Source organism: Theropithecus gelada, chromosome 2 (genome assembly GCF_003255815.1).
Source record: "Theropithecus gelada isolate Dixy chromosome 2, Tgel_1.0, whole genome shotgun sequence".
NCBI lineage: Eukaryota > Metazoa > Chordata > Mammalia > Primates > Cercopithecidae > Theropithecus > Theropithecus gelada.
The window spans coordinates 161712069-161739450 of NC_037669.1; the positions used below are offsets into that span (position 1 = coordinate 161712069).

At 37.2% G+C, this 27382-nt stretch overlaps 1 protein-coding gene across 1 annotated transcript in view; it reads right to left on the bottom strand.

Moving 5' to 3' along the window:
* The window catches only part of LOC112619207 (collagen alpha-4(VI) chain-like), an 87882-nt gene that overhangs the window by 43460 nt on the left and 17040 nt on the right, over positions 1-27382 (bottom strand). Inside the window, exons 6-17 of the mRNA XM_025377160.1 lie at positions 26693-27247; positions 22234-22568; positions 20921-20999; positions 18755-18900; positions 18511-18603; positions 16898-16951; positions 9645-9716; positions 8277-8303; positions 6829-6873; positions 4497-4550; positions 1487-1549; positions 1066-1131 (exon numbers count right to left, since the gene is read on the bottom strand). Coding sequence (XP_025232945.1) covers positions 1066-1131; positions 1487-1549; positions 4497-4550; positions 6829-6873; positions 8277-8303; positions 9645-9716; positions 16898-16951; positions 18511-18603; positions 18755-18900; positions 20921-20999; positions 22234-22568; positions 26693-27247 — 1589 coding nt within the window. The remainder of the gene's footprint in view (positions 1-1065; positions 1132-1486; positions 1550-4496; positions 4551-6828; positions 6874-8276; positions 8304-9644; positions 9717-16897; positions 16952-18510; positions 18604-18754; positions 18901-20920; positions 21000-22233; positions 22569-26692; positions 27248-27382) is intronic.

Sequence of the window (27382 nt, forward strand, 5' to 3'; positions counted from 1 at the left end):
CTCCTTCCAGATGAGGAAACTGGGGCCCACATGGGTTAAGGGTTGCTGTCCTGCTGCTCCCTTAGCTCAATTCCATAGCCGATTGAGTGGCTATTCATGGGGCTGTCTGATGTCAACTCACAGGAGAGGGTCTCAGCAGGAAACCCTCTCAATGGGGTTTGTCCAAAACAACTGCAATTAACAACAGGATGAGATTCTTGCAGCAAGTCATGCTGGTTTTCTCACAAAGCAACATAATAATGACCTTGTTATAAACGGTATTTAACTCAGGCTCTAGACATATGTAAAAGGAATGCAAACTAGCTAGAGAAGAGAGCCTGTGTCCTTTGAGCCTATAGTTTTGTCAAAGGATGAAAAACTGGAGTTCAAAGTCATAGAGGTTCCTCTCCAACTGCAAACATTTTGCTATGCAGACCTCATGCTTGGAAATTAGGAAAGATATGAGGACTGAAGCACTTGGGTTATTTTAGTCATTTTTCAGAATCATACATTTTAATGTCTAGGACATGAAAACCTAAAACTGGCTGCCAAGAAGTTAACATCGATCAAAGTTAACAAGTCTTTTTGCTTGTGTGATGTCTTCTATCACAATGCTTCTAGTCTTCAGAACTAGACAAGGATTTCACCTTAAAAAATGGCTAATACCCAGTTCACATCAATCAGCACTGCCTGTGACAGAAAGCAAGCCAGCACTGTAATGACCCGGAGTACCTTTTAAATCAATACATCATTATAAAGATAGAGAATTTAGGAACTAGAAATATCTTAGGCATTATTGAGTCTGGTGCTTTCATTTTGGAGATGAGGAAACCAAGGACAAAGGGTGTAATGTTGTAGGAGATAGGATTCGTATAGAAAAAAAAAAAAAAAAAAACCTATGAATTAAGTATGCAAGGACGAGGATGTCAGTGGAGATTGGCATTCAGAGCTTCTATCTCCATAGACAGTGGATTCCCACAGGCTTGCTCTCTGGTTTTTTATGCTGATCCTACCAGAATGCCCAAGTCTTCTGCCCCAGCTAGCATCTGTTCCCATGTAGCCCCCCAAGGAAACAGACCATCTTACCTGATGCCCACGCCTTCCTTTTTCTCCCTTAGGGCCTTGGACATAGCTATTAGTTCCAGGATCCCCCTGAGAAAATAAAGGGTTCATTATCTCAAATGGACAGAAAAGAAAAGAAATTATAGGAAGAATTATTTATAACAAAACAAAACAAAAAAATAAGGTACAACTGAAGTGGACCCTTTTTATTATCTGGACCTGCTCAAAAATCTCAGACATTTAATGCAATTAAAATTCCAACCTTTTTAAGAACTCAACTTTTCTGTAAGTTTTTCCCTCAAATCTCTTATTTGTTGTAATACTAAGATAAGGTGAGCAGATGCTTTATTAAAGAATAATGAATTGCTCTTTGCCTTTGTGTCACGAGCAAACAGTTCTCTAGTCCCTGGAATTAAAGTAGCAGAAATCCCCCAACATCACTCACAGGATCTCCCCTTAATCCAGGCTCTCCACGCTCTCCAGGTTGTCCTGGCGGTCCCGTCAAGCCCTGAAATCACGAAGAAAAAATGTGTCACTTTGAAAAAATGACATATTGCCTAGGGAGAAGAGAACATTAAGAGGGAAAATAAGAATCAAATGAAAAGAGCAACTTAGTACCTGAATTTTAAAGCATTCACTGCCAAGGAGGTGAGATTGAAAGGTAAAGAAGGACATACTTTTACTGGCTATCTGCTATATGCTTGGACCTAGATGTGTGTTACCTCATTTAACCCTCACAACTCAGGAATTCACCGATTTGCATTATGCAGGACCTGAGATTCTAGGAAGTTGGGCCTAGGTCTCCCTACCATCAAATTCCTTGATCTTTCCACCCTTTGGTGATGCTCCACACAGAAACACATGTTGTTGTTGTTGTTGTTGTTGTTGTTGTTGTTGTTGTTGTTGTTGTTTAAAAAGGGGGTGGTGGTGAGCAGGGCTTTCTCCATCATGAGCATGGGCAGCAGCGGTAGAGCAAGATCTCATGAAAAAGAGAAAGGAGAGAACAATGTTTCCAGAGCTCCTGACTACGGCAGATCGGAAACCAGAGAGGTGAAGAAACTTGTCATAGGGCTGTGACATAATAAGTAAATGATGCTTCCCTTAAACCCTGCCGTGATCAGTGCCATTCCTGTGTAGTAGTGCCTACAGAGCCATGAACTGGGGAGAGGTTCCACCACAGGTGCCTTCCTCAGATGACATCACGTGCCTGGAGCTGGAGGGTGCGCGTGATGAACAGATGGGATCACTGTTCTATAGCTTTCAGATACAAAGGAAATAAAATGTTCTCTAGACTCCAAAAGAAGCCACCTCATAATCTTACTTGAGATGCCTCCTTATCTCTTTCCTGGCCTAATATAATGGTAAAAGGGAGCTAGATAACTCTAGGTTCCAATCCTGCTATTTAATTCCTACATAGGCAAATTTCTTTGACTTCTCTGAGACTCCATTTTCTCATTTGTGAAACAGATATGCCTAACTTACAGAAACAGTGTAGGGATTAAATAGAAGAATAAATTCAAGTGGTTAGGCATATGGTTCCTATTATGATTCACCCTACTTCTAGACCCCCCTTTATCTGACCCAGTCACTGGACTCTCAGAGTAATCTTCCAAACCTACAGCTTCCAACATGTGTCTTCCTTGCCTATAAACCTTCGATAGCCCTTGATTACTCAGCAGAACAAAACTCCCAAACGTAGCATTAAATTGACTCCAAATTGCCCTTTCAGGCTTTCTCCCCACTCTTTATACTTTTTATTTTATCCTCAACTCCTATGAAATTAGGATCCTTATTTTTCCAAACCTATCTGATTTCTTCTAACTCTAACCCTTTCCTTGAGCCTTTTTCTTAAGCTAGAATACCCTGTGTCTCTCTCCCAGTCCCTCTCACAGAGGTCTGAGTGAAAAATGTCTTGATTTCCTGCATTGTCTGGAAAGCTGGAGTCCTCCCCACTCTTGGGCACCTGCTCAAATGCCACAGGGCCTTAGTATAGAAGTTGTTCTCTTGCCTCCCTCTGTCTTCCTTAATTGTTACCTATCTTTTAAATTTCATCCCATCTTCACGTCCTCAATGAAGTCTTTCTGACTGCACAGGCTGGGTCAAATCCCCTGTCATATTCCTCTCCATACCCTTATCTCAGCAGTAATATTATATCTATTTCCAGGATTATTTCATTCATGTCTGTCTTTTCCCATAGAGGCCAATCTTAAGATGCAGAGCCCATGTCTGTTTTGTTACCCATTCTAGACTCATGTCTTGATTACAATAGATGCTCAATAATTTCTGATGATTGATCAAATGAAGAAAAGGGAGTCTACTTTAGTTTCCTCTCCAAGTCACTGTGCTCCCATTGGTTCTTTATTTGCACCATTGTTACATCCTGTAGCTTATCGTAAACACTTGACAGGTGTTTATTGAATTTAACTAAATGTAGCTGAAACTGAAGGCTCTCCGGTGTTAAGAAAGTATGGTATCTCCCACCTTCTCCAAAGTCTGATCCATAAACTTCAAGTTAGAAATTAAACCTCAATAAAGAGCCATGTCTTCTGACTCTCCCTGTTTCACCCATCAGGAATTCAATCCACATCACTAATTGTTCACCCTTGGAGTAAAAGCATTAGTCTAATTTCATGAGGAGTACAAAGAAGCATAAGCAAATAAATTACACCCTTTATATCTAATCCTATCAATCAATAGAAACTGACCATAGTACTGTGTTGAGATGAATCCTTCAGCCATGTTGGATCCCATAATTGGTTAGTATGTCCGCCATGGGCACAGGAAGGGAAGGTTGTGGGACATATGCTAGGTATCTGCCATCCCTTACGTGGAAACAGAATTGCCATCAGGAGGAAGTGTGTAATCACTGTCAAACGATAGTATAAATAATTGCAAGGATGTAGAGAAGGCAAAGATCACTACAAACTGACATGCCAAGGAAGCTGTTGTAAGGAAGAAAAAGAGGAAAAGTGATATTCAGATTAAGCACTGAATATGGAAGCAAGAAAAAGGCATTCCAGGAAAGGCAGCTGGCATGAGCAAACACACAGAGGTGCGCATGCATAAGCAACATTTCGGAGACAGTGAGCCTGGGAAGATATTTCTTGACAGAGATTTGTAAAGAATGTGGTTGAAAGGCCTTGGATGTAACACTAAATCACTGGTGACAGGGAGCCATGAGAAGCTTGAGAGATAGGGAGTGACATGATCAGTCTTCTCAAGCACAAAATGTTAAGTAACAGGACTTACATTACTCATTCCACCATCAGCAGAGTCAGACCTTAGGTGAAGCTTCCAAACAGCTATCTCATATTAATTGCCCTTTAGCTCTCCATTTAACTCCATAGGATTTAAGCCACTAGATGATTTTTTCCCACAGTTTCCCACAGTTTAAAAATAAACTATCCATATCAGGTTACTCAATAGGAAAATGAAAGAATATCATCATACTTTACCCGATTTCCCCTATTTCCTTTTTCTCCAGATGATCCTGGGATTCCACGATTACCCTAAAAAAAGAAAAATGAACATACAGACAACCTGTCTTTTATTAGTCCTACTAAAATTTTTCTTTATGTATTTTCACAATTCTAGCCAAGAGTAGAAAGTACCTTTACTACTCTATTTCTGACAATGTGACAAATTAGATGTTTTGAATAACCCTCCCACTGAAAATTTAAAATTCCAGATAAATTAAAATATATTTCGTATACATTAAAAATCTGATTTAAGGCCGGATGCGATGACTCACGCCTGTAATTCCAGCACTTTGAGAGGCCGAGGCGGGTGGATCACCTGAGGTTGGGAGTTTGAGACCAGCCTGACCAACATGAAGAAACTCTGTCTCTACTAAAAATACAAAATTAGCCAGATGTGGTGGCACATGCCTGTAGTCCCAGCTGCTCAAGAGGCTGAGGCAGGAAAATCACTTGAACCCGGGAGGTGGAGGTTACAGTGAGCCAAGATCGCGCCATTGCACTCCAACCTGGGCAACAAGAGCAAAACTCCATCTCAAAAAAAAAAAAAAAAATCGGATTTAAAAAAATCCTTATGGTTCCTAATAAGGAGAAAGCAAAAATGCAGGCAAGTAGCTCATGGCAGTCCTGAGAGCTTCTTGTAATTGTGTGTGTGTGTGCGTCTGTGTGTGTGTGGTGTGTGCATGTGTGTGTTGGGGGGAGCAGTGTGAAGGGCCTCAAGCTGACAATTTATTTTAGGGTGGTCCCAGAATATAGTGCCACTAGGAACACATGACAGAAGCAAACAACCTCAACTCAGGCCCTAATGATGTCTCACAGACAACGTTCCATCAAAAAATGAGTTTAAATCAAAAGTCACAACACACATGAGGGAGCTGCCATGAAGGAGAAGCCAGTGGAAACAACATACAACAAAATTGGGCCTGTAGTGACTGCAAATATTGGGACTATAATATACTGAATATAAAATGAGGATATTTAGTATGTTTAAATAATTAGAAGAGAATGAATAAAATAACCAACTATAAAAGGAGATCAAGTAGATTTCAGAAAGGATCAAATAGAACTACTTGAAGTGAAAAATATAATTAAAATTAAAAATTCAATTGACAAATTAAATATTATATTAAACACAAGTGAGGTGAGAATTAGTGAACTAGAAACTATACAGAAATTATACAGAATGTGGCACAGAATGACAAAAAAATAGAAATACAAAAGAGCAGTTAAGAGACATTGTGGGCAAAATGAGAAGTTCTCACAAATTTCTAATTAGACTTCTGCAAAGAAATAATACAGAAAAAAGGAAAAATAAAATTTCAAAATGATAATTTCAAAATTAAGTCCTGAAGATTTCCAAAATTTATAAGAAACATAAACACTCAGATTCAAAAGACTGACAAGTCCCAATCAGAATACATAAAAAGTAATCCACACCTGGGCACATCATATTGAAACTGTCAAAAACTAAAATCCAAGGGAACATTTTAAAGCAGCCTTATACATTTTTAAAAGTTGCTTACAAAAGAACAATTATTTTGACAGATAATTTCTTAATGGCAATAATGAAAGGTAGAAGACAGTAGAAGCCAGAAGACTATGAAATTACATTTTCCTTTTTTTTTTTTTACACTCTAAGCAGCGGCATTTACATATTTTTTCCAAGTCTTTTCTTTTTTTCTTTTTTATGATACTTTAAGTTCTGGGGTACATGTGCATAACGTGCAGTTTTGTTACATAGGTATACACGTGCCATGGTTGAAATTACATTTTCACGGTGCTGAGAGAAAGTAACCGTCAACCAGAATTGCTTACCCACTGAACTATCTTTCAAAGAGATTTTCAGAAAAAAAAAAAAAAACAAGAAGAGTTTACAACGAACTAACCTTTAGAATTTCATTAAAGGAAATTCTAACAGTTGTGCCTTAAGCAAAAGAAACATGATTTTTTCATGTTCTTTTGAAGGTATCAGTGACTACAAGGAAGGCATCAGTCAGATGAGTAAACATGAGGGTAAAGCTAGATAAGTATTGACTATATAAAACAACAATAAGAATGTGTAATTGGCAGAATTTAACAAAAATAAGATGTAAATAAGATACTACACAATAATATGTAATATGGGAGGGAGTTGATTAAAGTTTCTAGAGTCCTTGTATTTTGAGGATGAGGAAAAATACATAGATTAACATTAAACATTGTTCAGTATGCATGTTAAAAATTCTAGCTAGTCATGAAAAGCTGTACTCTCTACAAGAGTAAAAATGCCAGGTTAATAGAGAGGAAGACATTAAATGAGAAACTTCTGCACCTGTTCTCCATCCACGCCATCAACTCCTTCCTCACCAGGGTTGCCCTGTGAAGCAGAGGAGAAACAGGTGTATGTGAATATTTCTTTGACGTTGATTTCTTTGCTAATATTTTTTCAATTGATACAGAATCTAGACTCTGTAACACTTATATACTACACCCAGTTACTAAAAAGTAATGATTATTTTCTTCCTGAAATAGTTATTAGGGTTATATGCTGTTTTACCTCATAGCTTCAGGTGCTAAAAATGTGTATGTATTTTTTAACCTTAAAATTTGAGTGGATAAGAAAGACTCCCTTTAAACTTTTGCACTTGGAACAAGTAGCTGTTTCACAAGACCAAATGAAACACTGGTTGTCAAATGCTAAAAATGGTCTTTTTGTCATTGACCTTCTTTAAAAAGATGGCAAATAGGCCTGAATTAATTAATTTAATGGAAACCTGGTAGTTCACAGATTAAGGAGGAACTAAATGGGTGTGTGTGCATTTTGGGAGATAAAATTTTTAAAAAAGAAAGGAAGTGAAAAACTGAGGTTAATTAGGAGATAAGGGTAAAACTGGGCAGTGGCATGGTGACATCTCATCAAATATTCCATCACTTTCCAATTGTGGGCCCTTCATTTTGCCAACTATCCCAAAATGACCAATAATATATTCATTACAAAGAATCTTTTAAAGAAAAAGCCAGAGTTTCACAAACAAAATAAAATGCATTTACATGTGTGAAATAGTTGATTTACTCCTACTGTCTACAAAATAAAATCAAGTTTCAGGCATTTTTTTAACCAAAGCACAGCTGAGTTACACATAAAAATAAGTACGCCAAACTCTTGGACTAGAATTACAAGGAATGCATATTTGCCACAGGCCGCAGGAGGTTAATCGGTGGTACCAGAAAACATGGATAAGGAAGCTCCATGAGCCCTTGTCTGTCTTGTTCATCATTTTGTAACCACTCCCTAGGATAATGTGGGGAACAGAGTGGGTACCTAATAAATACTTTTTGAGTGAGTGAATCAGCAAATGGATACTATGGTTCTGAATCTGAGTGTAAATCATTCCCTTCTCCTGCCAACTCCTTTCCTAACAACCTCATCCCAGCACTCCTCTTCCATTTGACACCCATCTTGACCAGACCCAACCCACTACACCCTAGATTCAGGACCAACACTTCTAGACCATCATGTGATGAATACAGTGGCCCAATTTGTATGTAGAGTCAGCGAGGCTTGAAAACAATATGTCATTGCCTTAAACCTGAAATACATGTCTTACAAATAGTCACTCATTAGCACGGAAGTTTGGCTATTAATATCACCTGACAAATTCTCTTGTCTAAAAGTCTGAAGCCTCACCTCACTCAGGCAAAGAAATGTGATTGAAATAAGTATTGCATTTCCCAAAGAAAGTGCTATCCAGTTTAAGAAGGGTAAAAGAGATAACCTACCTTCTCTCCTGAAAATCCTCTTGCTCCCTAAAGTTAGAGAGAGATCAAAAGAATTGAGCTTGAATGAGATTTTTAAGCCTTGTTTCATTTAGGAAACCGTATGTTCCCGGGTTTGAATAAAATACAATTACAATACTAGATCAAAATGAAGATGCCTTGTCTGGCAAGTGTGGTGGGCATTACAGCATCCTGGTTACTACTACCCTCCTTTGCATGGAACCTGAAGAAAATTGCACTTTGCAACTCCTCGCATAGTAGGAATGAAAGGGAATAACCCCTTATTAAATGCCCCTTATTAAAGTGATGATATTTTTCAAACAAAAGTGAGAATACATTGGCTAGCAAGCATGAGAGGGCTTCAAGGAACAACAGGAAAAATTAATTGAAAGAGTATTTTGATAGGTATACAGGACATGGTCATTGTGGTTAGGAAAACTCTCTTTAGGATTCTTAGATTGTAGAATTTTTTTTTTTTTTTTTTTTTTTTTTTTTTTTTTTTTTTTTTTTTTACTTTATTAAGAAAGATTCTCCAATCCTGGGCAGTTGAGGGACATTTAATGCAACCAGCTGAAAAAGTACACCTGTATCCCTTTAGCCTTTAAAACTTTAGTGTTCTCACATGGACACAGGGAGGGGAACAACACACACTGGGGCCTCTGTCGGGGGATGGGGTTGGGGAGGGAGAGCATCAGGAAAAATAGTTAATGCATGCTGGGCTCAATACCTAGGTGATGGGTTGATAGGCGCAGCAAATCACCATGGCACATGTTTACCTATGTAACAAACCTGTACCCCAGAACTTAAATTAAAATCAAAACAAAACAAAAAAAACCTTTAGTGTTCTCAATCCTACTTCCAACTACCAGCACCTGTCACTCTTTTCTGAGGGTTTTTTCAGGGATCAGGGCCTGCTCTACCCACATGCAAGACAGGTAAAAGTGCTAGGAACTAATACCCCCTGGAAGCTGCCATTAACTAATTCCTGATGGGATTTAGTGTATAAACACCCCAGCTCCCTCACCCCTTAACTGGGGTACATTGAGATACTTGTTCAACTCTGGCTGCCAGAGTTCTTCAGTAGGATTAAGCTCCATCTACCCACAGAGATGATCTGATTGATAATGTACCCTTTTCAGGCCTCCTTTCCTCCTTATCTCACTTCCTTACTTCCCTACTAATGCTTACTAGAATTATCTCCCGGTAAAATACTTGCAATTGACTCTTTTTCTCAGGCTTTACTTCTGGGAAACCTTTAATCTGAGGAGGAGCTAAGACTCCATAGCTATGTTGAAGAATAATGGTTTTCCTCAAACTCAAGGGATGAAGCCAAGAAAGAGAAAGAATCCCACAACTCAAGGTCACACTCACCTTAGGTCCCCTCATACCAGGGCATCCTTCCTCACCTCGGAGTCCAGGAAGACCCTGGGGGCCTCGTTCTCCCTGTGGAAGAAGAAGACATATAAATGCATACAAACAACTCTCTGTCACCACCAGCCAATTCAAGCCAGCAATAAGGACCTTCAAAATGACCAAAAAAAGACTTGGTTCTTACGGTTGCTTTTACAACCTCAAAGACCTGCTCAGGTCACCTCCAAGGCACTCAGATTGTTAATCTGTCAACTGCTCATAGAGATGACTCCAAACCACACAAACTCAAACTATCTGCATTTTTAAATCAATTCAGTTAAGCCATATGGGCAAAACTTCAGAATTCAGATAAAACAGAAGGTCTGTCTGAACATTTTCTTCAGTCAGCTGAAATTGGATGGAGGTTTCGTTGTGGTCCCTCAAGGAATAAACCATTATTTGACCCTTTCTCTTCCAGGTGAATTCCTACCCATTCCTAAGATATAGGTCCTGTGTCACCTTCTCTCCTGAGAAGCTTTTTCTGTTGACCCCACCCAACTGTCCCTTCAGATTCCTTGTAGTATTTGGAGGATACAAATCAGCACATATCATAGTGAAATGTGGTTTTACACATCAGAATCTCCTGCTATATTGTGAGGTTCATGGAGACAAAGACAATGTCTCATTTCTTTATCGCTGCATTTCTAGCCCCAAACACAGCATCTGTTATCATACAATAGATATTCAACCAGGATTTGAAGAATTACTTACTGAATTATATTAATAAATATAACCTTTTCATCTCAGTATTAGGAAGGGAATGGTAGATATCATGCCTTTTGCCAAGTTGATTAAATATTAACTGGAAAGTACTGCACGTCACATGAGCTTTAATCAAAAGACAGTCTACATTTGTAATATCTAACTTTGACTTAATTACGTTAGTAACTACATATGCTGTTCAGGACAGTAAAAAGGCACACAATAAAATGAGAAGAACTACGGATCTAGAATGAAAGGGCGTGTATTTGAGTCCTAGTTCTGCTTCCAACCTGTTGTATGAGCTTAGACAAAAGCATATGATGTCATGAATCACAATTTTCACCATTTATAAATGTGGATCTAAATAATACTGACTCTAGTCATCTCATAGGATTGTTCACTGAATGTATGATGCTGTATTGGAAATACTTCACAAAGTATATGGATTGAACAAATGAGGTATTTTATACTTAGATAGCAATAGATAATGAGAAAAGCACAGCTTCTGGCATCAGGAAACAGTTTTGGACACATCTGCAACCCTCTCCAACCTTAACAAGGCCCTTACTCTCTCTGAGTTTCTACTTTCACATCTATAGAACGGAAGTATTAACACATACTAGCACAGTTGCAATGAAGATTAAATGTGATAATAAATACAAAATGCCTAATGCAGGGCTTCACACACAGTAGATGCTAAGTAAATGTCTTTTCCTCCCTTCTTCCTAGTCTATCTGTATTTTTAGCTTCAATGTGTGGTGTTTAAGCTTCATCCGGAAAATGTGATCCTAACATATCTACTGTACTATATTGCAACGTATAGTGCTATCAGTTGTGTTTATTAGAAAATAGTTGATATATACAAAACAAATGTTCTTGATAAAAGCAGAGATATCAAGGAAAAATTTATTTTTAACAAAACTAAAAATAAACCCACTCAGCATGGCTACTATTAAAAAAAATAAAACAGCAGAAAATAACAAGTGTTGACAAGGATGTGGAGAAATTGGAACATTTGTCCACTGTTGGTGGGAATGTAAAATGGTGTAGCTGCTGTGGAAAACAGTATGGCAGTTCCTCCAAAAATTAAAAATAGAATTATCATATTATCCTGGAATTCTACTTCTGGGTATATATCCAAAAGCATTAAAAGCAAGCTCTGGTAGAGATATTTGTACAGCCATGTTTATAGTAGCATTATTCATAAGCAACCCAAGTGTCCGTCAACAGATGAATGGATAAACAAAATGTGGTGTGTCTATATATAAATACAATTGAATATTATGCAGCCTTAAAAAGGAGGAATATTCTGACACATGCTAGAACATGGATGAATCTTGAAGACATTGTGCTAAGTAAAGTAAGCCAGTCACAAAAATACAAATACAGTATGATTCCACTTATGTGAGGTACCTAGAGTAGTCAAATTCACAAAGACAGAAAATAGAATGGTGGTGACAGAGACTGGAGGAAGAGGGAGTGAGTGTCTGATGTATACAGAGTTTTACTTTTACTAAATGAAAAGATTTCTGGAGATGGATGATGGTGATGGTTATACGACCATGTCAATGTACTTAATACCACTAACCTGTACACTTAAAAATTGTTAAGATGGTAAATTTTATGTTATATGTATTTGACCACAAATAATTAAAAAGAACATTGTGAAGAAAAAGAAATGAACCCACTCTTGTTACTTCTATTCCCAGTTTCTAAAATTTCAGTTGCTGTACACACATAATTATGTGTTTACACAAAATTAGTCCTCAGGAAAAAATATATATATATAGCAGTCTGAAATTACAGTCCCCACAAAACCTTCACAATTTCTCATATTTCAGAGTACTCTCTCCATTAGTTTACTTTGAACAGCATGGTACTGACGCACCATCAGTATCAATTTGAAATGTTTATGAAATGCTATGAAGGTCACCCTTCAGGTCAATTACAGAAAAAAGGAGGTAAAGAAATCTAACAGAAATGTATTTATTATATTTCAGGTTGAGACCTTACAATTGCAAATGTTGAATGCCATGCAAATAGGACTTTTAAAAGTGACTTTTATAGGCAACTGAATTCATGATTATATTGTGGCGACCATAAAGAGAGAGTTTTACAAGCTAAATGAGGCAATGGGTTTTTGGAGCTGTAAATAAAATTTGCAGTGACAGACTTCATAAATAGACTTAAAAGTATTTTATCTTAAACAACTTAGGCAGAAGTAAACACAAAACACTATAGAAAACTGAAATGTTTCCAAAATGTGGCTCTAGTAATAGCAAAGAAGTTAATATAGAAACTACATGGGAAAAGTTTTTAATAAATTGATTTGATAAAGTATGAAAGAGAGAAAAGCAGTTTTCCTAATGTAATATATAATTACACCTAATGAAAGACTTTAAAATGCTTACATATAACTAAATTAAAATATAAATATTTTATTTATATCAAAATAGACATTTGCCTGTTTTACCTATATCCCTAAAGGTTTATACATTCTAATTGAGCAAAAACATTTTTTAGGATGTTCATATGAAGAAATGAAAACTGTATTTTATATATGGGCCTATATGCTAAATGGTTTGGAGAACCAATTTTCAGTTTATTGTATTTCTAATTCAAATACTAAACTCTATAATGTTTAAAAATTGGTCTCTCATCTACTCACAGTATTTGCTTAAAGCTATAAATAATAGCCATGATTTAATGGAAAGACTAACACCACTTAAAGGTTTTCAAAGGTTTGGCTATTTTATGACAAATGGGAATAATAATAATAACATATATACATATGTGTATATATGTATATATGTTATTATATTTCTATATGTTATATAAGTATATATATAACATATAGAAATATTATTATATTTATATAAATATATATAACATATATAAATATAATAAATATAATATATAATAAATATCTAATATATTATATAATATATAATATATTGTATATTTTATATATACATAATACATTATATAATATATTATATATTATATATAGTACATTATATAATATATTATATATTATATATAGTACATTATATAATATATTATATATAATAATATATAATAAATATATATGATATATATAACATATATATGACACATATAGAGAGAGAGAGAGAGAAGAAACTAAGAATGTTTAGCCCTGTGTCTGGCATATATAAAACTGTCAACAAATGTTAGATGTTTTTGTTACAACAAAGTTACATAAATATTTTTGTGACCTTGGAAAATCTGACTTTGTTCTATAAATAAGGTTTTGCTGTGTAACCAATGCATAAGTTATTATTTAAACTACCCATTCATAACATATATATTTTTAAAGCCAGACAACAATCTCTCCCATTCCACATGCTCTGTGACCATGCCTCTCCTCCATGCTGGGGAGCAGTCTAAGTCTCCTCCTCTTGAATAGGGTCTGGACTCAGTGACTGGCTTGCAACCAACAGCATGAGAAACCCATGTTACAGCCTGACTTCTGAGGCTGGGGCAGAGGCCTTGCAGCTTCAGCCTTGGTCTCTTGGAGCACTCACTCTCAGGACGGACCCTCCCTGCCGGAGTGCTTCCTATCGGTTCCAGCTCCACCTGTCCTTGTGCAGTTCCAGCTAAGATGTCAGAGCAGCAGACATGTGAGAGAAGGGGCAGTGGGTTCTCCAACTCCTGTTTCTAGAGCCCAGACGGTCTAGTCAACCCAGCTGAGACCTCAGGCATGGAGGAAAGAGGCCCCTCTTTTGCTTCTTTTCCAGTGTCCCCACCCATAGAGTCTGTGAACACAATAAAATGATTATTTTACACCACTAAGTTGTGAGGGTTGTGGGGGGCAGTGGGACTGTAAGTTATGGGTAACTGGAACAATGATTTAGTTATTTGTCCTTGTACGCTTTCAACTTGAACCTACAAATTTATGGGCCCCATTCTGAAACTGGTCTACATCTGCACAGAGAGGTCTCTGCTGTTGAGTAGACCAGTCTGACCAGCTTTTCAAGCCAACAACATTAAAAGCCATTCAGAGGACAACACATTGTGAAGTCACCTTCTCTTGTGAGAAATGCATTAAAAAGAAACTAGAACTACTAGAGTTGTTCTGTCAAATACAGGGGCTATTGAGCACTTGAAATGTGTCTGGTCCAAACTGAGATGTGCCTTCAGTGTAAAGTGATATTTAGAAGACGGTATATAGAGAAAGTAAGGTGTCTCATTAATTTTTATATTAATTACTAATGAAATGATAATATTTTAGAAATATTGAGATAAATAAAATATATTATTAAAATTAACTTCACCTGTTTCTTTTTACTTTCTTTAAGATAGCTACTACAAAATTTTAAATTATAAATGTCATTTGCATTATATTTCTAGCCCTGTACTAAACGGTCTTTACAAAATATCTTGGTTTTATAATGTTGGCACAGTAAAGAAGGGGGACAAAACCATCTTTCACTCTAGACAGACAAGAATTTGGTTTATCCTGTTTGTCTGAAATTGGAGTCAATGGTCCTAATGGGTGGGATGGACCTTACGTCATTCTCCTAAAGTTGACTGGGCTCATTGAACCACAGACCAGGCAGAAAAAATAAAATAACACTTAAAGGACATTTTAAAACATAATAAAAATGGGAAGGAATATGTTCATTATTTCTAAATAAAATAGCAAAAATCCATCAATCATGTTCCTGAATGTATTTCTAACACCTAAGACTATGCTTACTTAGGAAAAATAAATAGAAAAGTTGAACAATTATCTTGTAAACATAAAGAAATGTGACTCCGTCTCAAAAAAAAAAAAAAAAGAAATGGATGAGCTTACATGGGTTTCAGCAGCTACATTTTCCTCTGATTTCTGCTTATTTTCCAATACCCTAAATATTCAGAATAATAAAACAATGTGCTACTCTAAGTAGAGCAATGACAACATAGATACCAGTGGTTCAGAAAGCGTGGTCAAAGGGCCCCTTCTCTTTCCAAGATACTTTTGGGAGGGTCACAAAGTTAAAGTTATTTTTCCAATTACACTAAAATATCTTTTTTTTTTTTCATTCTTATTCTCTCCCAAGTATGTGGTAAAGTTATCAAGAAGCCACATGGCAAATGACATCACCACAGACTGAATACAGAGACAGATTGGAAATTCAGCTGCCTCCTAATAAGCTAAATATGCCAAACAATGCTGCTTTCTCACTAATATTTGTTGTTTAGGAAATACAGTTATTTTTCATGAAGAAATATGTCATGAATGTTAACTTTAGTGAGTTTATTGTTGTTATTTTGTAATAAGAAACAATTTTTAATATTCTTAGTTCTAATTTCTAATATGGTAAATAATAACACATGGAATCCACATAAACAAAAGCTCTTCAAGGTTCTCAACAATCTTTAAGAGTGTAAAGGTTGAGGGGTGCAGGAAATGGAGAGATTTTGGTTAAAAGGTACAATCTTTCAGTTATAAGTTAGTAAGTTTGGGGGTTGTAATGTACAAGATGATAATTATAGTTGATAATACTATATAATATACTAGAAATTTGCTAAAAGAGTAGATGTTAAATGTTCTTGCCATATACAAAAAAATGGCAACTATATGAGGTGATGGACATGTTAACTGACTTGATTCTAGTATCATTTGATAATGTATACATATGTATCAACTCATTATATTGTACATCTTAAATTATACAATTCTATTTGTCAATTATACCCCAATAAAGTTGGGGTGGGGGGAAGAATATAATGCCATCCTTAGGCCAAAATGTTTGAGAACCAGTGGTATATACATGAATCAACCTTAAAATAGGAACCGGTGGCAAAGTGGTTTTCCATAATTCAAAATTAACTGAAAACCATGGGATTTAAAAATCTTTCTGGCATTTGTATTATGTAATAAAGATGGTCCCTATCACATCCCAGTCCCCTAGCTCACAATTCTCTCTATAATATACATTTTCTCCACAGACAATCACATGACTGATAGATAACTTGTGTTTGCCAAGCATATCCCCAGGGGTGTGTCCAGAGTTACATGCAAGCCATCAGTGGCTAACTATAACTCCACCACCTTCTCAGCCACACAGGGAAGCATCTGAGTGACCTGTAGTAAGAATGGTCTTAGATTCTCTCCAATTATTTTGTTAACCATTTACAAATATAGACAGCTTAGTAATAGGAACAAATTATCTGCAATTTAGCTCATGATTAACAACTACTTTGACATCCATGCACACTAGACACAGATCACATTTTCAGTTAGTTCAAATTCACTGATTAAAAAAGAAAACAGCCATACTGAATCATTAATGCATTCCAGAAACTATATCTTTAAAAAGCAGATCTGCCTGGAATTTATTATAATAAATGTCTATTTTGAATATATATATATATTTTTTAGACCCACTTTAAGTGGCATAGATGAGAAAAACTTCCATGACTTAGGTGCAATTAAATATTGCTAATATTTGATCCATTTTGCCATGTGCTTTCAAAGTAAAGAAATAACATTCAATACTTACATATCTGCCTTCCTCACCAGGATGACCAGGTAACCCATCAAAACCCTTCTCTCCCTGAAAAGACAAGAAGTCAAAATAAATAACTTGGCCTCTAAATTATTTGTTTCTCAAATCTATGTGAAATAAAAATTGTTACTAATAGATACCCTTGTCTCACAGAGTTGTCATTTTATAGAGAATCTACTAAATATCAGGCACAATGTGCAGAGATGTACAGAAACAAATATTCTTGTCCAGTGTTACAGTGAAAACATGCATACCTGTTTGTCTTAATAGTCAGTAATCAAACTATTCTTATTGTTGTAAAAATCCAAATCAAGACTAGTTTCTAGTTAAAAGCTTAAGGAAAACTGTTACTCTTAAAGAAGCTTTCAACCTTGTTTACAAAACATCAGTAAGCAAAGGTCTTCCTGCCTACCTTATTCATGAGAAACAGTTGTTTATTTCTGTGTGACTCAACTGTCCAGTTTTGTTTTGTTTTTTACTTCTTCTTACATACCAAAACACACAAACCATTTCCTCTCAAGGAAGTTTGGCTTGCCATGTTATAGTCAGATGTGTCTATTTAGTCTAAAAGCTGGTCAATAAGACCTGGAAGGCATATTTTATTTGTGATCAACAAAGATATAAAAGTCATTATGACCATCTACTGAATTCTTGCAAACGGAAACAGCAGAGAAGTCAAAAAATTAAAATACTCCCATCTTTGGCCTTAGAGGCACAGGCACAAGCTGCAAAGAAACACATCAAGAAGCTCCCCAAACTCAATTTTCTGATTCTCCAAATCTGTCCCGGTTAATGAATAACAACATGACAGGGAAAAATCTAATGCTAAGGCATGATTACAATTTATTTTTCAAACAGTAATTATAAACTTTATACTATTCTAAATTTAAAAGATTGATCTGCAAAGCCCTGAAGAGCTCATTCCAACAACCTCATGGAAAATCTTCCAAAGAAAACGTGTAAAAAGATGACACAAAGCCAGCGGGTATAACTTAACCTTACCTGTGTGCTTGTGATTATACCCTCATCATAAAGCTTCAGTCCCTGTGATTATGGAACCTTGCCAGCCCTGAATATCTGAGGACCATTTCTAACGAGATACTCTCCCTTAGAAGTGTTAAGTAGTAATTTTCCTCTTGGTTAACCTAGAGTTAACAGAGATGCAACTCTTTTCTCAGAGTTTGATGCTGTAGAGAAGAATGTTAGATGGGAAAGAGGTATTTACTACTGTAAAGAAAGCAGATGTTGGACAAGTGAAAATATGGTAGAAAAGTGAAAACTCCTGTGCAGTGGCAGAATTTGTGACATTATTTGTCAAACGACCACAAGAAGGTAGCATAATATGGTGGAAATCATGTGAGACTTAGAGACAGGGAGACAAAGGGGCTTAACTCCCAAATGCATCTTCACAATGATGCAATTTTGGGAAAGTGATGTCACCTCTCTGAGCCTCAATTTCACACATGTAAAATAACATCTACCTGAAAGTGTTTGTTAGGGGGGTAAAATTAGAAAATGCTGTTAAATACACAACAGAGTCTGGTATGTAGTGGGTACTAAAATATCGTCTCTCTCCTTTCCCCTATTCACATCTGACAAATACTTACCTTCCTCCCAGAACTCCCATAATCACCTCTGTACCCATCCTCTCCAAAACATTTTGCGTATATGTTGCAGCATGTTCTTTCCACAACTGTATCCTGAAAAACAGATCCATATCACATACTACTTTCTCATCTGTGTTAGTCTATATCACATTACACACTAAGAAGACAAAATTCTCTCAATGTTTTTAAAATTATTGTAATTAATAGAACTTAGCAAAGGATGGCATTTTTAAAAAGTACTTACAAGTTGCTTCAGTAAGACGCTTGGGAGGGATTGCAGTGTGATGCTCAGAGGTTGCTTATATGCAAACCCTCTGCCAAATTCCAGCTCCTGGAGCTCTTCTAATTTATGGACACCTTCCAGGCCAATGATTAGGAGTCCAGAGAATCCTTCACAATTTCAACAGGTGGGAGATTATGTTCATGTCTTTTGAATGATCTATCTTTGTCTCAGCCCCACGTATTCATCCATCATTCCACCATTCCCATAGCCTTCACTTGTCTTGTCTCAAACTGCATTTTGTTACAATTAAAACTAGTTTGTGGCATGCCTTCTTGAAGAATTGGTCTGATACCTTTCAATCCCACCAGCTGAAAGTTAAGCAGAACCACAAAGGACTTTCATAGCTCTCTTATAGCCCCCATTTTGTCATTTCACAGATGGTTTCCAGCCCTCGTTGTATTAAATTACTTCCTTCTAAGCCTATCCCTGAAGTTGACTTTTGGTTTACACTTAGGAATTGTAGCAGTCACTGTGACTGTTCACAAATATGCTGGCTCCCCATCTTAAGGGCACATGATAGGACTGCACTTCTTCAGTCAGGTTATCAACACTCATTGAACCTCAATTCCTTACCTGTAAAATATTATCTATCTCATGAAAGTTAAAAGTGACCATATGGCTCACTCTAGCTAATTAAATGCGAGCAGAAGTGACATATGTTAATCCCCAGGAGAAATTTTAAGAGTAGTACACAATTTGCCCATTTCCTTTCCCTTGCCACAGCAATTACAAAAACAGCTGTTGGGATATACCCTCCTTCAGCCTGGGTTTTTGAACGGTGAGCAGGAGGCAAAGATGAACCACTTCTTGCTACTTTAAGTCACTGAGATTTGGAGGTTGTTATTGCTGTATAATCTAGCCTATCCTACCAATGCAGGCATTAAGAGATCATCTGGATTTGTCCACAAAACAAAAATACAAATGAACAAGGGCATTTTGGAAATTCAACTAGAAATCACCTTGTTCGTCGAATTTCAAAACAAATATTACTGTTAATAGTTTGAACAAAAAAATAAATAAATAAATAAATAAATAAATTTTTAAAAAATAGTTTGAACAGTAAGTTCTTGGCACATACACACAAATCAGCTTTTTGCTATGGTAAACAAGCTGCTTGAAAATTGTGTGGTTAAAAGTTGTGTACATATTCTTAATTATTCCTTAAAACTAAATTCTTTGAAATGGAATTTCTGATCTAGCATAGCATGTAAGCAAAGTTTAGTCTCTTGTTGCATACTCCCAAATCCCCTCCAGAAAACATGCAACAACTTAAACTTCCAGTGGCAATCTATGCAGTGAATTAAGATGGGAGTAAGTTGTCATAAAAAATATTCTAGCACATGATTAACCAATGGAAAACATCATCCCCAGCAAAATATGTTGAATATACTCGACTGAAGAGGAAAAGGGGTGAAAGGAACTTGAACAAGTTGCTGGTTGTTCATCCTTAGATTGCTTTAGAGCCTTTACATGGCACAAAGTGGGAATGGTGAGAGCCATAGTGTACAGTTGGACAAGTTGTGCTGTGCAAGACCACCCATCTGAGAGAGCTAATGCATGGCCAAATCCAGCCAGCATACCCCTCACCACCCAGGAGCCCAATACACTTGCATCCATGCAGTGTATTGGATGTCTTTCTCTGATTGCACAAAGATGCCATATAGACTAGCAGCAGGAACTCTTGGAGATGGAGAAGGAGGAAGAATTAAGAACAAAGAGAGGGGAACTACAACGCAAAGAGCAGGGCCCAGCTTTAGACTGACTCCAGAGTTTTGGAGAAAACGACATATGGACCCCAGATTGGCCTAAAAGAACAAACAGCCCCCCTCACCATTGAAGTAGGAAGTGTACCTTCAACCTCCCACCCTCAAAAGCTAGTCCTGTCTGAGTCAGAAGACCCCTGGTCAGTGTCAGGGACACTGTTGAAGAAGGCAGAGAGTCTCAGCCCCAAAACATCCTCTGGCCCATACAAAGAAGGAGACGGGGCATCAGCCTCATGAGCACTGAGCCTCACGCACTGGGTGAGCACACAGGAAGCTTCATAGAGTCCAGTGCCATCTGGAGAGCTGAGTGCCTCAGTTCCAGTGGGAGGAGGGAGGCCCACACTGGGCAACCCTATGGACTTACCTCTGCTGTGGAGAAACTCCGATGTTTTTTTCAGTCTCTTTAAATCATCATCCAGTCCATCTGTAAACACTAAAAGAACCTGTTGTTTATGAGAAAGGGAGTTGGCAGAGCCAGACAAGGAGGGAGGGAGAAAAGAGGAGTAGGAAGGAGGCAGGGTGGGGAAGGAAGAGAAAAGGAAGGTAGTAAGAGAGTGAGAGCAGGGAGGAAAAGGGAAGGGAGGGAAGGGAAGGAAGAAAGGGAAGGAGGGAGGAAGAAGGGAGGGAACAGAGGGGAAGGGGAGAAAGAAGGCATAAAATGGATATTATAAATTGTACATTTACTTAAAATGCAAGAGTGAGTTTTTCTGGTTATGCCTAGCCTTTCACCCTGTTCCTTTTTACTTATTCTTTTATTACACATTCATCTTTATTTCAACCTCCCCATCCCCCTGAAAAAAAAAGAGGATTTGAATCAGCTGAACTTATTTAAAAATACCTTCCAAAAATGCTTACAATATTTATCCTTATCAACCAAAAATACCAAAATATTAACAGAGAGGTGTGTGTGCATGTGTGGTGTATGCAGTGTGGGCGGGGGTGGAGGGGAGGAGATGTGGGGGTGGTTATTGCTATTTTCTGTTATACTTTGTAATGTATTTTCTACAATTGAAATGTGTTTATTTGCTCATAAGAAATTTTTAATTTAAAACAGGAATAAAAAATAAAATGTGGATGATATTAGTCAAAAAATACATCCATTAGATGCATGACTAAAGGAAAAGCTAAATGTAAGTTATGAAGTTTGGGGATGTCATTTCCTAATAAACATCGCATAAAAGCTTTCCATCTCTGTGGGCTTTTGTGAGTATATAGTTCAGAGAAGAGCAGAAGGGAGGGAGAGGCTTGAGGGGTGAGCTGTACTAAATAACTGTCACTAAAGACAGTTCAAGATGCTGACTGGAAAAATAGCAAGCCTACTCTAAATGGTAATGAGTGACCATAAAATGCTAAGGAGTCTTAAAACACCATCCAAGTTGTCTTGGAAATGAATTTATGTTATGGAAGAATATGAATCACTAAACTGTGGGCAATTTGAGAGCAGGGACTTTATTCTTATATTCCTACTAGCATTATTGAGCATAGAATCTCTAGGGCTTAAAAAATATTTGTTGTTGAATGAAAACACATCTCTTGTTGGTTCTTATTGGGTAACAGTATGGTTTTCCTCTGTGTAAGATCACCAATTAAGAACAATTTAGTTGGCCTCAGTCACAAAGCCTTGTCCATTCTACCCTACTTGATGGCTCCATAGCAAGGGTTCTCAGCATTTATTACCTTTACTTTAGCGGAAGACAGATGAATAGCATTATCTCCCAAGGACTGCAAAAAGTTCACATCCATATTGTTATTCTTGGCAGCTTGATGAACCAAGAATTTCTGGATGATCTCATAACTGTATTTTTCAAAGCCTGAGTCAAAGATAAGTTTGCCATTTGAGCCAGGAACCAAGTAGCGGAATCTTGGGTTGATCTGATCAGGAATGCCACAGCTGATGTTAGAAAGCAAAGTCAACTGTTGCATCAGCTCTGGCAGTAACTCTTGAAGCTTCTGTTGAACTTGCTTTGAATGAGTTGAGATATCAATTCCTACAGACAAATCCAGGTTGCATCCTTGGAAGATGAAGAAAATAAAATTAGTCATCTGCAGATGCATAGCTGAGCCTAGAAGATATCAGCCAGTCTAGCCCTAAAAGACAAACCCGCCAATCCACAGTAGTATAAGCTAAATATTGGTAGCTTAAGTTTTGGGATTGTTTGTTACACAGCAAAAGCTAACTGATACAATACATACTGTCTCATAGTTTTATGCCTCTGCAGATCCTATTCCCTTTGCCTAAAGTGTCTTTTCCCATCTTCCCACCCCAGTCTGGTCCTTCAAGTAGTAGTAGTTCAAGTGCCTGCCCCACCCCACTCCCCAAGCACTCTCTGGTTCTTATCCCCACTTCCCCATGTTAAGTTATTAAATGCCCCCCCATGTCCATTGTTACTTTACTTGACCTTCTTCCCTACTAAACAAGGATTCCTTGATAGTAAGGACTATGCCATCTAATTTTCTAATTGCCCAATACAGATGTTCATTGACTGTTTGATAAATCAATGAAGAAAAGCAATGAAGAAAAATCAAAAAAGAAAATATAAATGAGCCGAGCCTTGAGTCTTTTTCAACAATAACTGGAATTATTTCCTTCTTCCCTGAAAGTGTTTTTCCTCATTCACCACCCATGCCTATACCTTGTTTCAGCAGCATGGGAGCATATTAGAAAATGTCAGGAAAAAAATCACTCCCAATTTTCTGTATCTTATGTCTAAAAATATTTAAGTCCTCTTGGGAAGGTTTTCTCTGGAATTTGAAGGCCCATTAATATTTCAGGCTGTACCTATACACTTACCAGTATATAATAAAATTATGCACAAAATTCCACTAAAGATCAAAAGTTGATGGTCAGAGACACATCTGAGTTAGAATCTGGTTGGATGAATTAAAATGTAACAACCATAAAAGGGGACCTATTAATTACTTCTGCACAACAAGTATAACTTAGCACTGTCCAAGGCAATCCAGGACATGCAAACATTTTCTCCTTAGATCATCACACACTAGATTACATGATGATGTAAGGATCTGTGTCTGTAACAGAATGTGTATACTTGTATCAGAATCTGCAAGAACAGAACTGCAGATGGGGAGGAACAATTTGAAGGAAAATAAATATGTAGTAGACCATTCACCATGGACACTAGCTTAAAGTTTCCCAAAAACCTGAGATCAGAGCTGAGCCATGAGCATTCAATCCCCTAAATGTCATACTCCACGCTAGCTGGTAAGATACATTTCTGTAATTGCCAAGACAGAAAATGCCTTCCTCTCTTCATTTCACATAAAATATCTTGGTTTGGTTTGGTTTTTTAAATATGTAGTTCGAATTTATAAAAATGAGCTTTCACAGATGTAAATCCCATTTCTATATTGGACCTAATTTCAGAAAAAAAGGAATTTCCTTTTTGTAGTATGGCATATTATTCCAACATTTCTAATTCACATTTTCACCAGGAACATTTCCAGCTGGCTCTGTTCTATAATTGACAAATGCAAGAAGCAATTTCCCTCCCTTTTAATGCAGAGGATTAAATCTTGCCAGGTAATCTCTAAGGTCTTTTTCAGGTTTATGATTCTAGAATTCTATCATTAATGAGAGTCTAGCCCTTATTAAAGTGTCTAACTAATTTCATCAAAAAAGTTAAAGACAAAGCTGAAGATAAACATAAATCCTAACTTACTATCTGGGGCATAATAAACTGAAAAAAGAAGCTAAATCCTATATCTCTTCTCCCCAGTGTAATATTTACCCACATAGAAACAAAAAATAGGACTTCGATGACTAAAAAAATCTGAACTACTTAATGTAGGGCATACCATAATTCACGCTTCTTTTAAAAATAATTGTCTATGTGCATTCTTTTCAAATGATTTTCAAATTTGGCTAGACTACTGCAAAGTAGTTATATTTTTTAGTCAATATAAGCAAAGATATTACTTTAATGTCCTAGAAAATCGGACTTCAAAGATTTGGTGGAATGCAGGGTTCCTATCTTAGTCCTCCAAAACTGAGTCTCTGTTTCCAAAATAAGACCTGGCCCAGGCCAGTCACAGTGGCTCAAACCTGTAATCCCAACACTTTGGGAGGACAAAGAGGAAGGATTGTTTGAGTCTAGGAGTTCAACCAGCCTGGATAACACTGGGAGACTTTGTCCCTACATAAAATTTTTTAAAAAAACGAGCCGATGTCCACTCCCCTGTGGCCCCAGCTAGAGGTGAGAGGATTGCTTGAGCCTGGGAGGTTGAGGCTGCAGTGACCTGGAATCATACCACTGCACTCCAGCCTGGGTGACAGAGTGAAATCCTGTCTTAAAATTTAAAAACAAAACAAAACAAACAAACAAAAATCTTGGCCCAAGTATGGCCCTAGTTTCTCATAGAGAGGCTTCATAGGCATACATAATGCTTAGTGGTTGGACTTTTGACACCAAACTGCCGGGGAATTCAAACCCTGCCTCTATTATTTCCTGTCTATGTTTCTTAACCTCTCCCTGCTTGTTTTTTCTTAATCTGAAATTGAGTATCCTAATGATAGCGGCTGCTTCACATGGGTTTGATGTGCATGTTAGATGAATGTATACCATCTAACACATTAGAAATAGTGCTTTGCATTCAACCTTCAGTTAAAAAAAAAAAAGGAAAAAATAGTGCTACATACATAATGGAAAAAAACAAGTAAGAATCTTAATTGTGCCCCATCTGAAGCCTGCCCTGCCTTTAGAGTGCCAGTTAGATGGAATAAAACGTGTCCTTCTTACTTAAGTTTTCTATTACTTGTAGGCAAAAACATCCCACCTGATAAAATTATTTTTCTTAAAATACTGCTTGTTATCTCAGACTTGTGAGAAATCAAGTAAAATAAAGGATGAGAAAGTGCTCTGTAAATGTCAAAAGCCCATATTCTGCCTCCCAGCAGAAGGCTGAAGGTGGCAGGACCTCATCAAGAGGTACACAGTTAAGTAAGAACATAGAGGTGAGTAGCCTCTTCTTTTCAGCCTAAAACTACCAAAAAAAAAATCTAGATCCAATTAAATGCACATCTATTTAGTGACATAACAACAAAATGATTTCCTTGTACACATGTTCACTTGAAGGAATTTCGAGCTTTATGAGTTCCATTATAGATCCTTTGATATAATTCCATACTTTGCTATATTATACAGTTATACCATTCTATCACATCCTGTGCTATCCTGTACTATACCATACCATACATACTGTATTTCGCTATACTCTGCTTTATTATGCTTCATTATACTATACTATACTATACTATACTATACTATACTATACTATACTATACTNCTTCATTATACTATACTATACTATACTATACTATACTATACTATACTATACTATACTGTACTATACTGTACTATACTACTACTCAAAGTATGATGAAAACCTGCAAAATCTGCTTCACCTGGGAGCTTGTTAGAAATGCAGAATGCTGATCTGCTGAATTCAGGATCTGCATTTTAACAAGATCCCTAGATGATTCAAATGTATGTTTAAGTTTGGGAGGCCTTCAATCATCCACTGAAAGGCAAGTCCTGGGGAAGAAAAAAGGCAAGACCCAGACTGTCAAAAGGAACAACCCCTGTCTTTGCGCCTTGCAGCTTTGGATAAAAACTTGAGGAGATGGAATGGGATTAAGGATGACCTTGGCCATATGGAAGAAGATTGGCAACAAAGTAGACAGACTCCTGTACAGAGCCTCATAGAGAAGACACTGTATTCTGTTACATAAGAGAGACTGTCCAGCCGACATTATTCTCTGCTTCTATTTCCCTCTTGACATGGCCAAAACTTCAGCACATTGTGTTTACACATTACAATCTGATTTTGCCTATGCTATAAGGTACAAAAGGAGGAGTTATGAGGACTTCCTAGAGACAGAGTTCTAAGAAGCTTCAGGCCTTCAGAAGCCAAAGTGATGACAGCCATGGGAATGATTAAAAGAATCCCCAGGGGAGGGTGAACAACAGCGACAGGAACTCAAGCCCTACAGGGTGATCTCCTGCTCCCCTCCTTGCCTAGTTAGAAGGATCATAGTTTTACTTTATTAAGAGAACCAATAGCATCTCTAACACCTATGATGAGCTTGTGGATCAAATAGCAATTCTCTGTCACTCACCTTGTGGATCACAGACCTTAGAAAGAATTTCCTTCTCCAGGTTCTGCAGGGCCTCAAAATTTACATCATGGTACACTTTGTCCTCATCATTAGTGATCTCCAAAAGCTGTGATTTTTTGGCTTCTCCCACCCCAATGGCAAAAATAATTATGTTTTTGTCCCTGAGGGCTTTGGCTGGTATGATTACATTATCTTGGGCGACCCCATCGGTGATCACAATCAAATATTGTTGAACACTGGGTCTCCCTCCTTTTGAACTGTCAAAAAAAGGCAGAGTGAAATTCAGAGCTTTCCCAGTACGGGTGCCATCCCTCATCTGCTGAACATCAAAGATGGCACTGTAAATGTCCACCTTTGAGGAGTATTGGTTGAGCCTGAATTCTTCCTGGGGGATTGAGCTGAACTGCAAAAGGCCAATTTGAATTCCATCAGTACCAATATTAGATTGGTTCACCATGCTTGCCACAAATCTTTTCATCTTTTCAAAGTCTTCTGGGGAGATGGATTCTGAACCATCTATCAGGAAGATAATGTCAGCTTTACTAGTCTTACAGGCTGGGGAAAAAGGAAACAGAACAGAACATTCATTAGGAATCTGAAACAAAAAAAAAAAAAAAAGAAAGAAAGAATCTGAAGCCAATTAATTACAAGTCCCCAGGGACAGTCTGGAATGGCATATACACAACATGA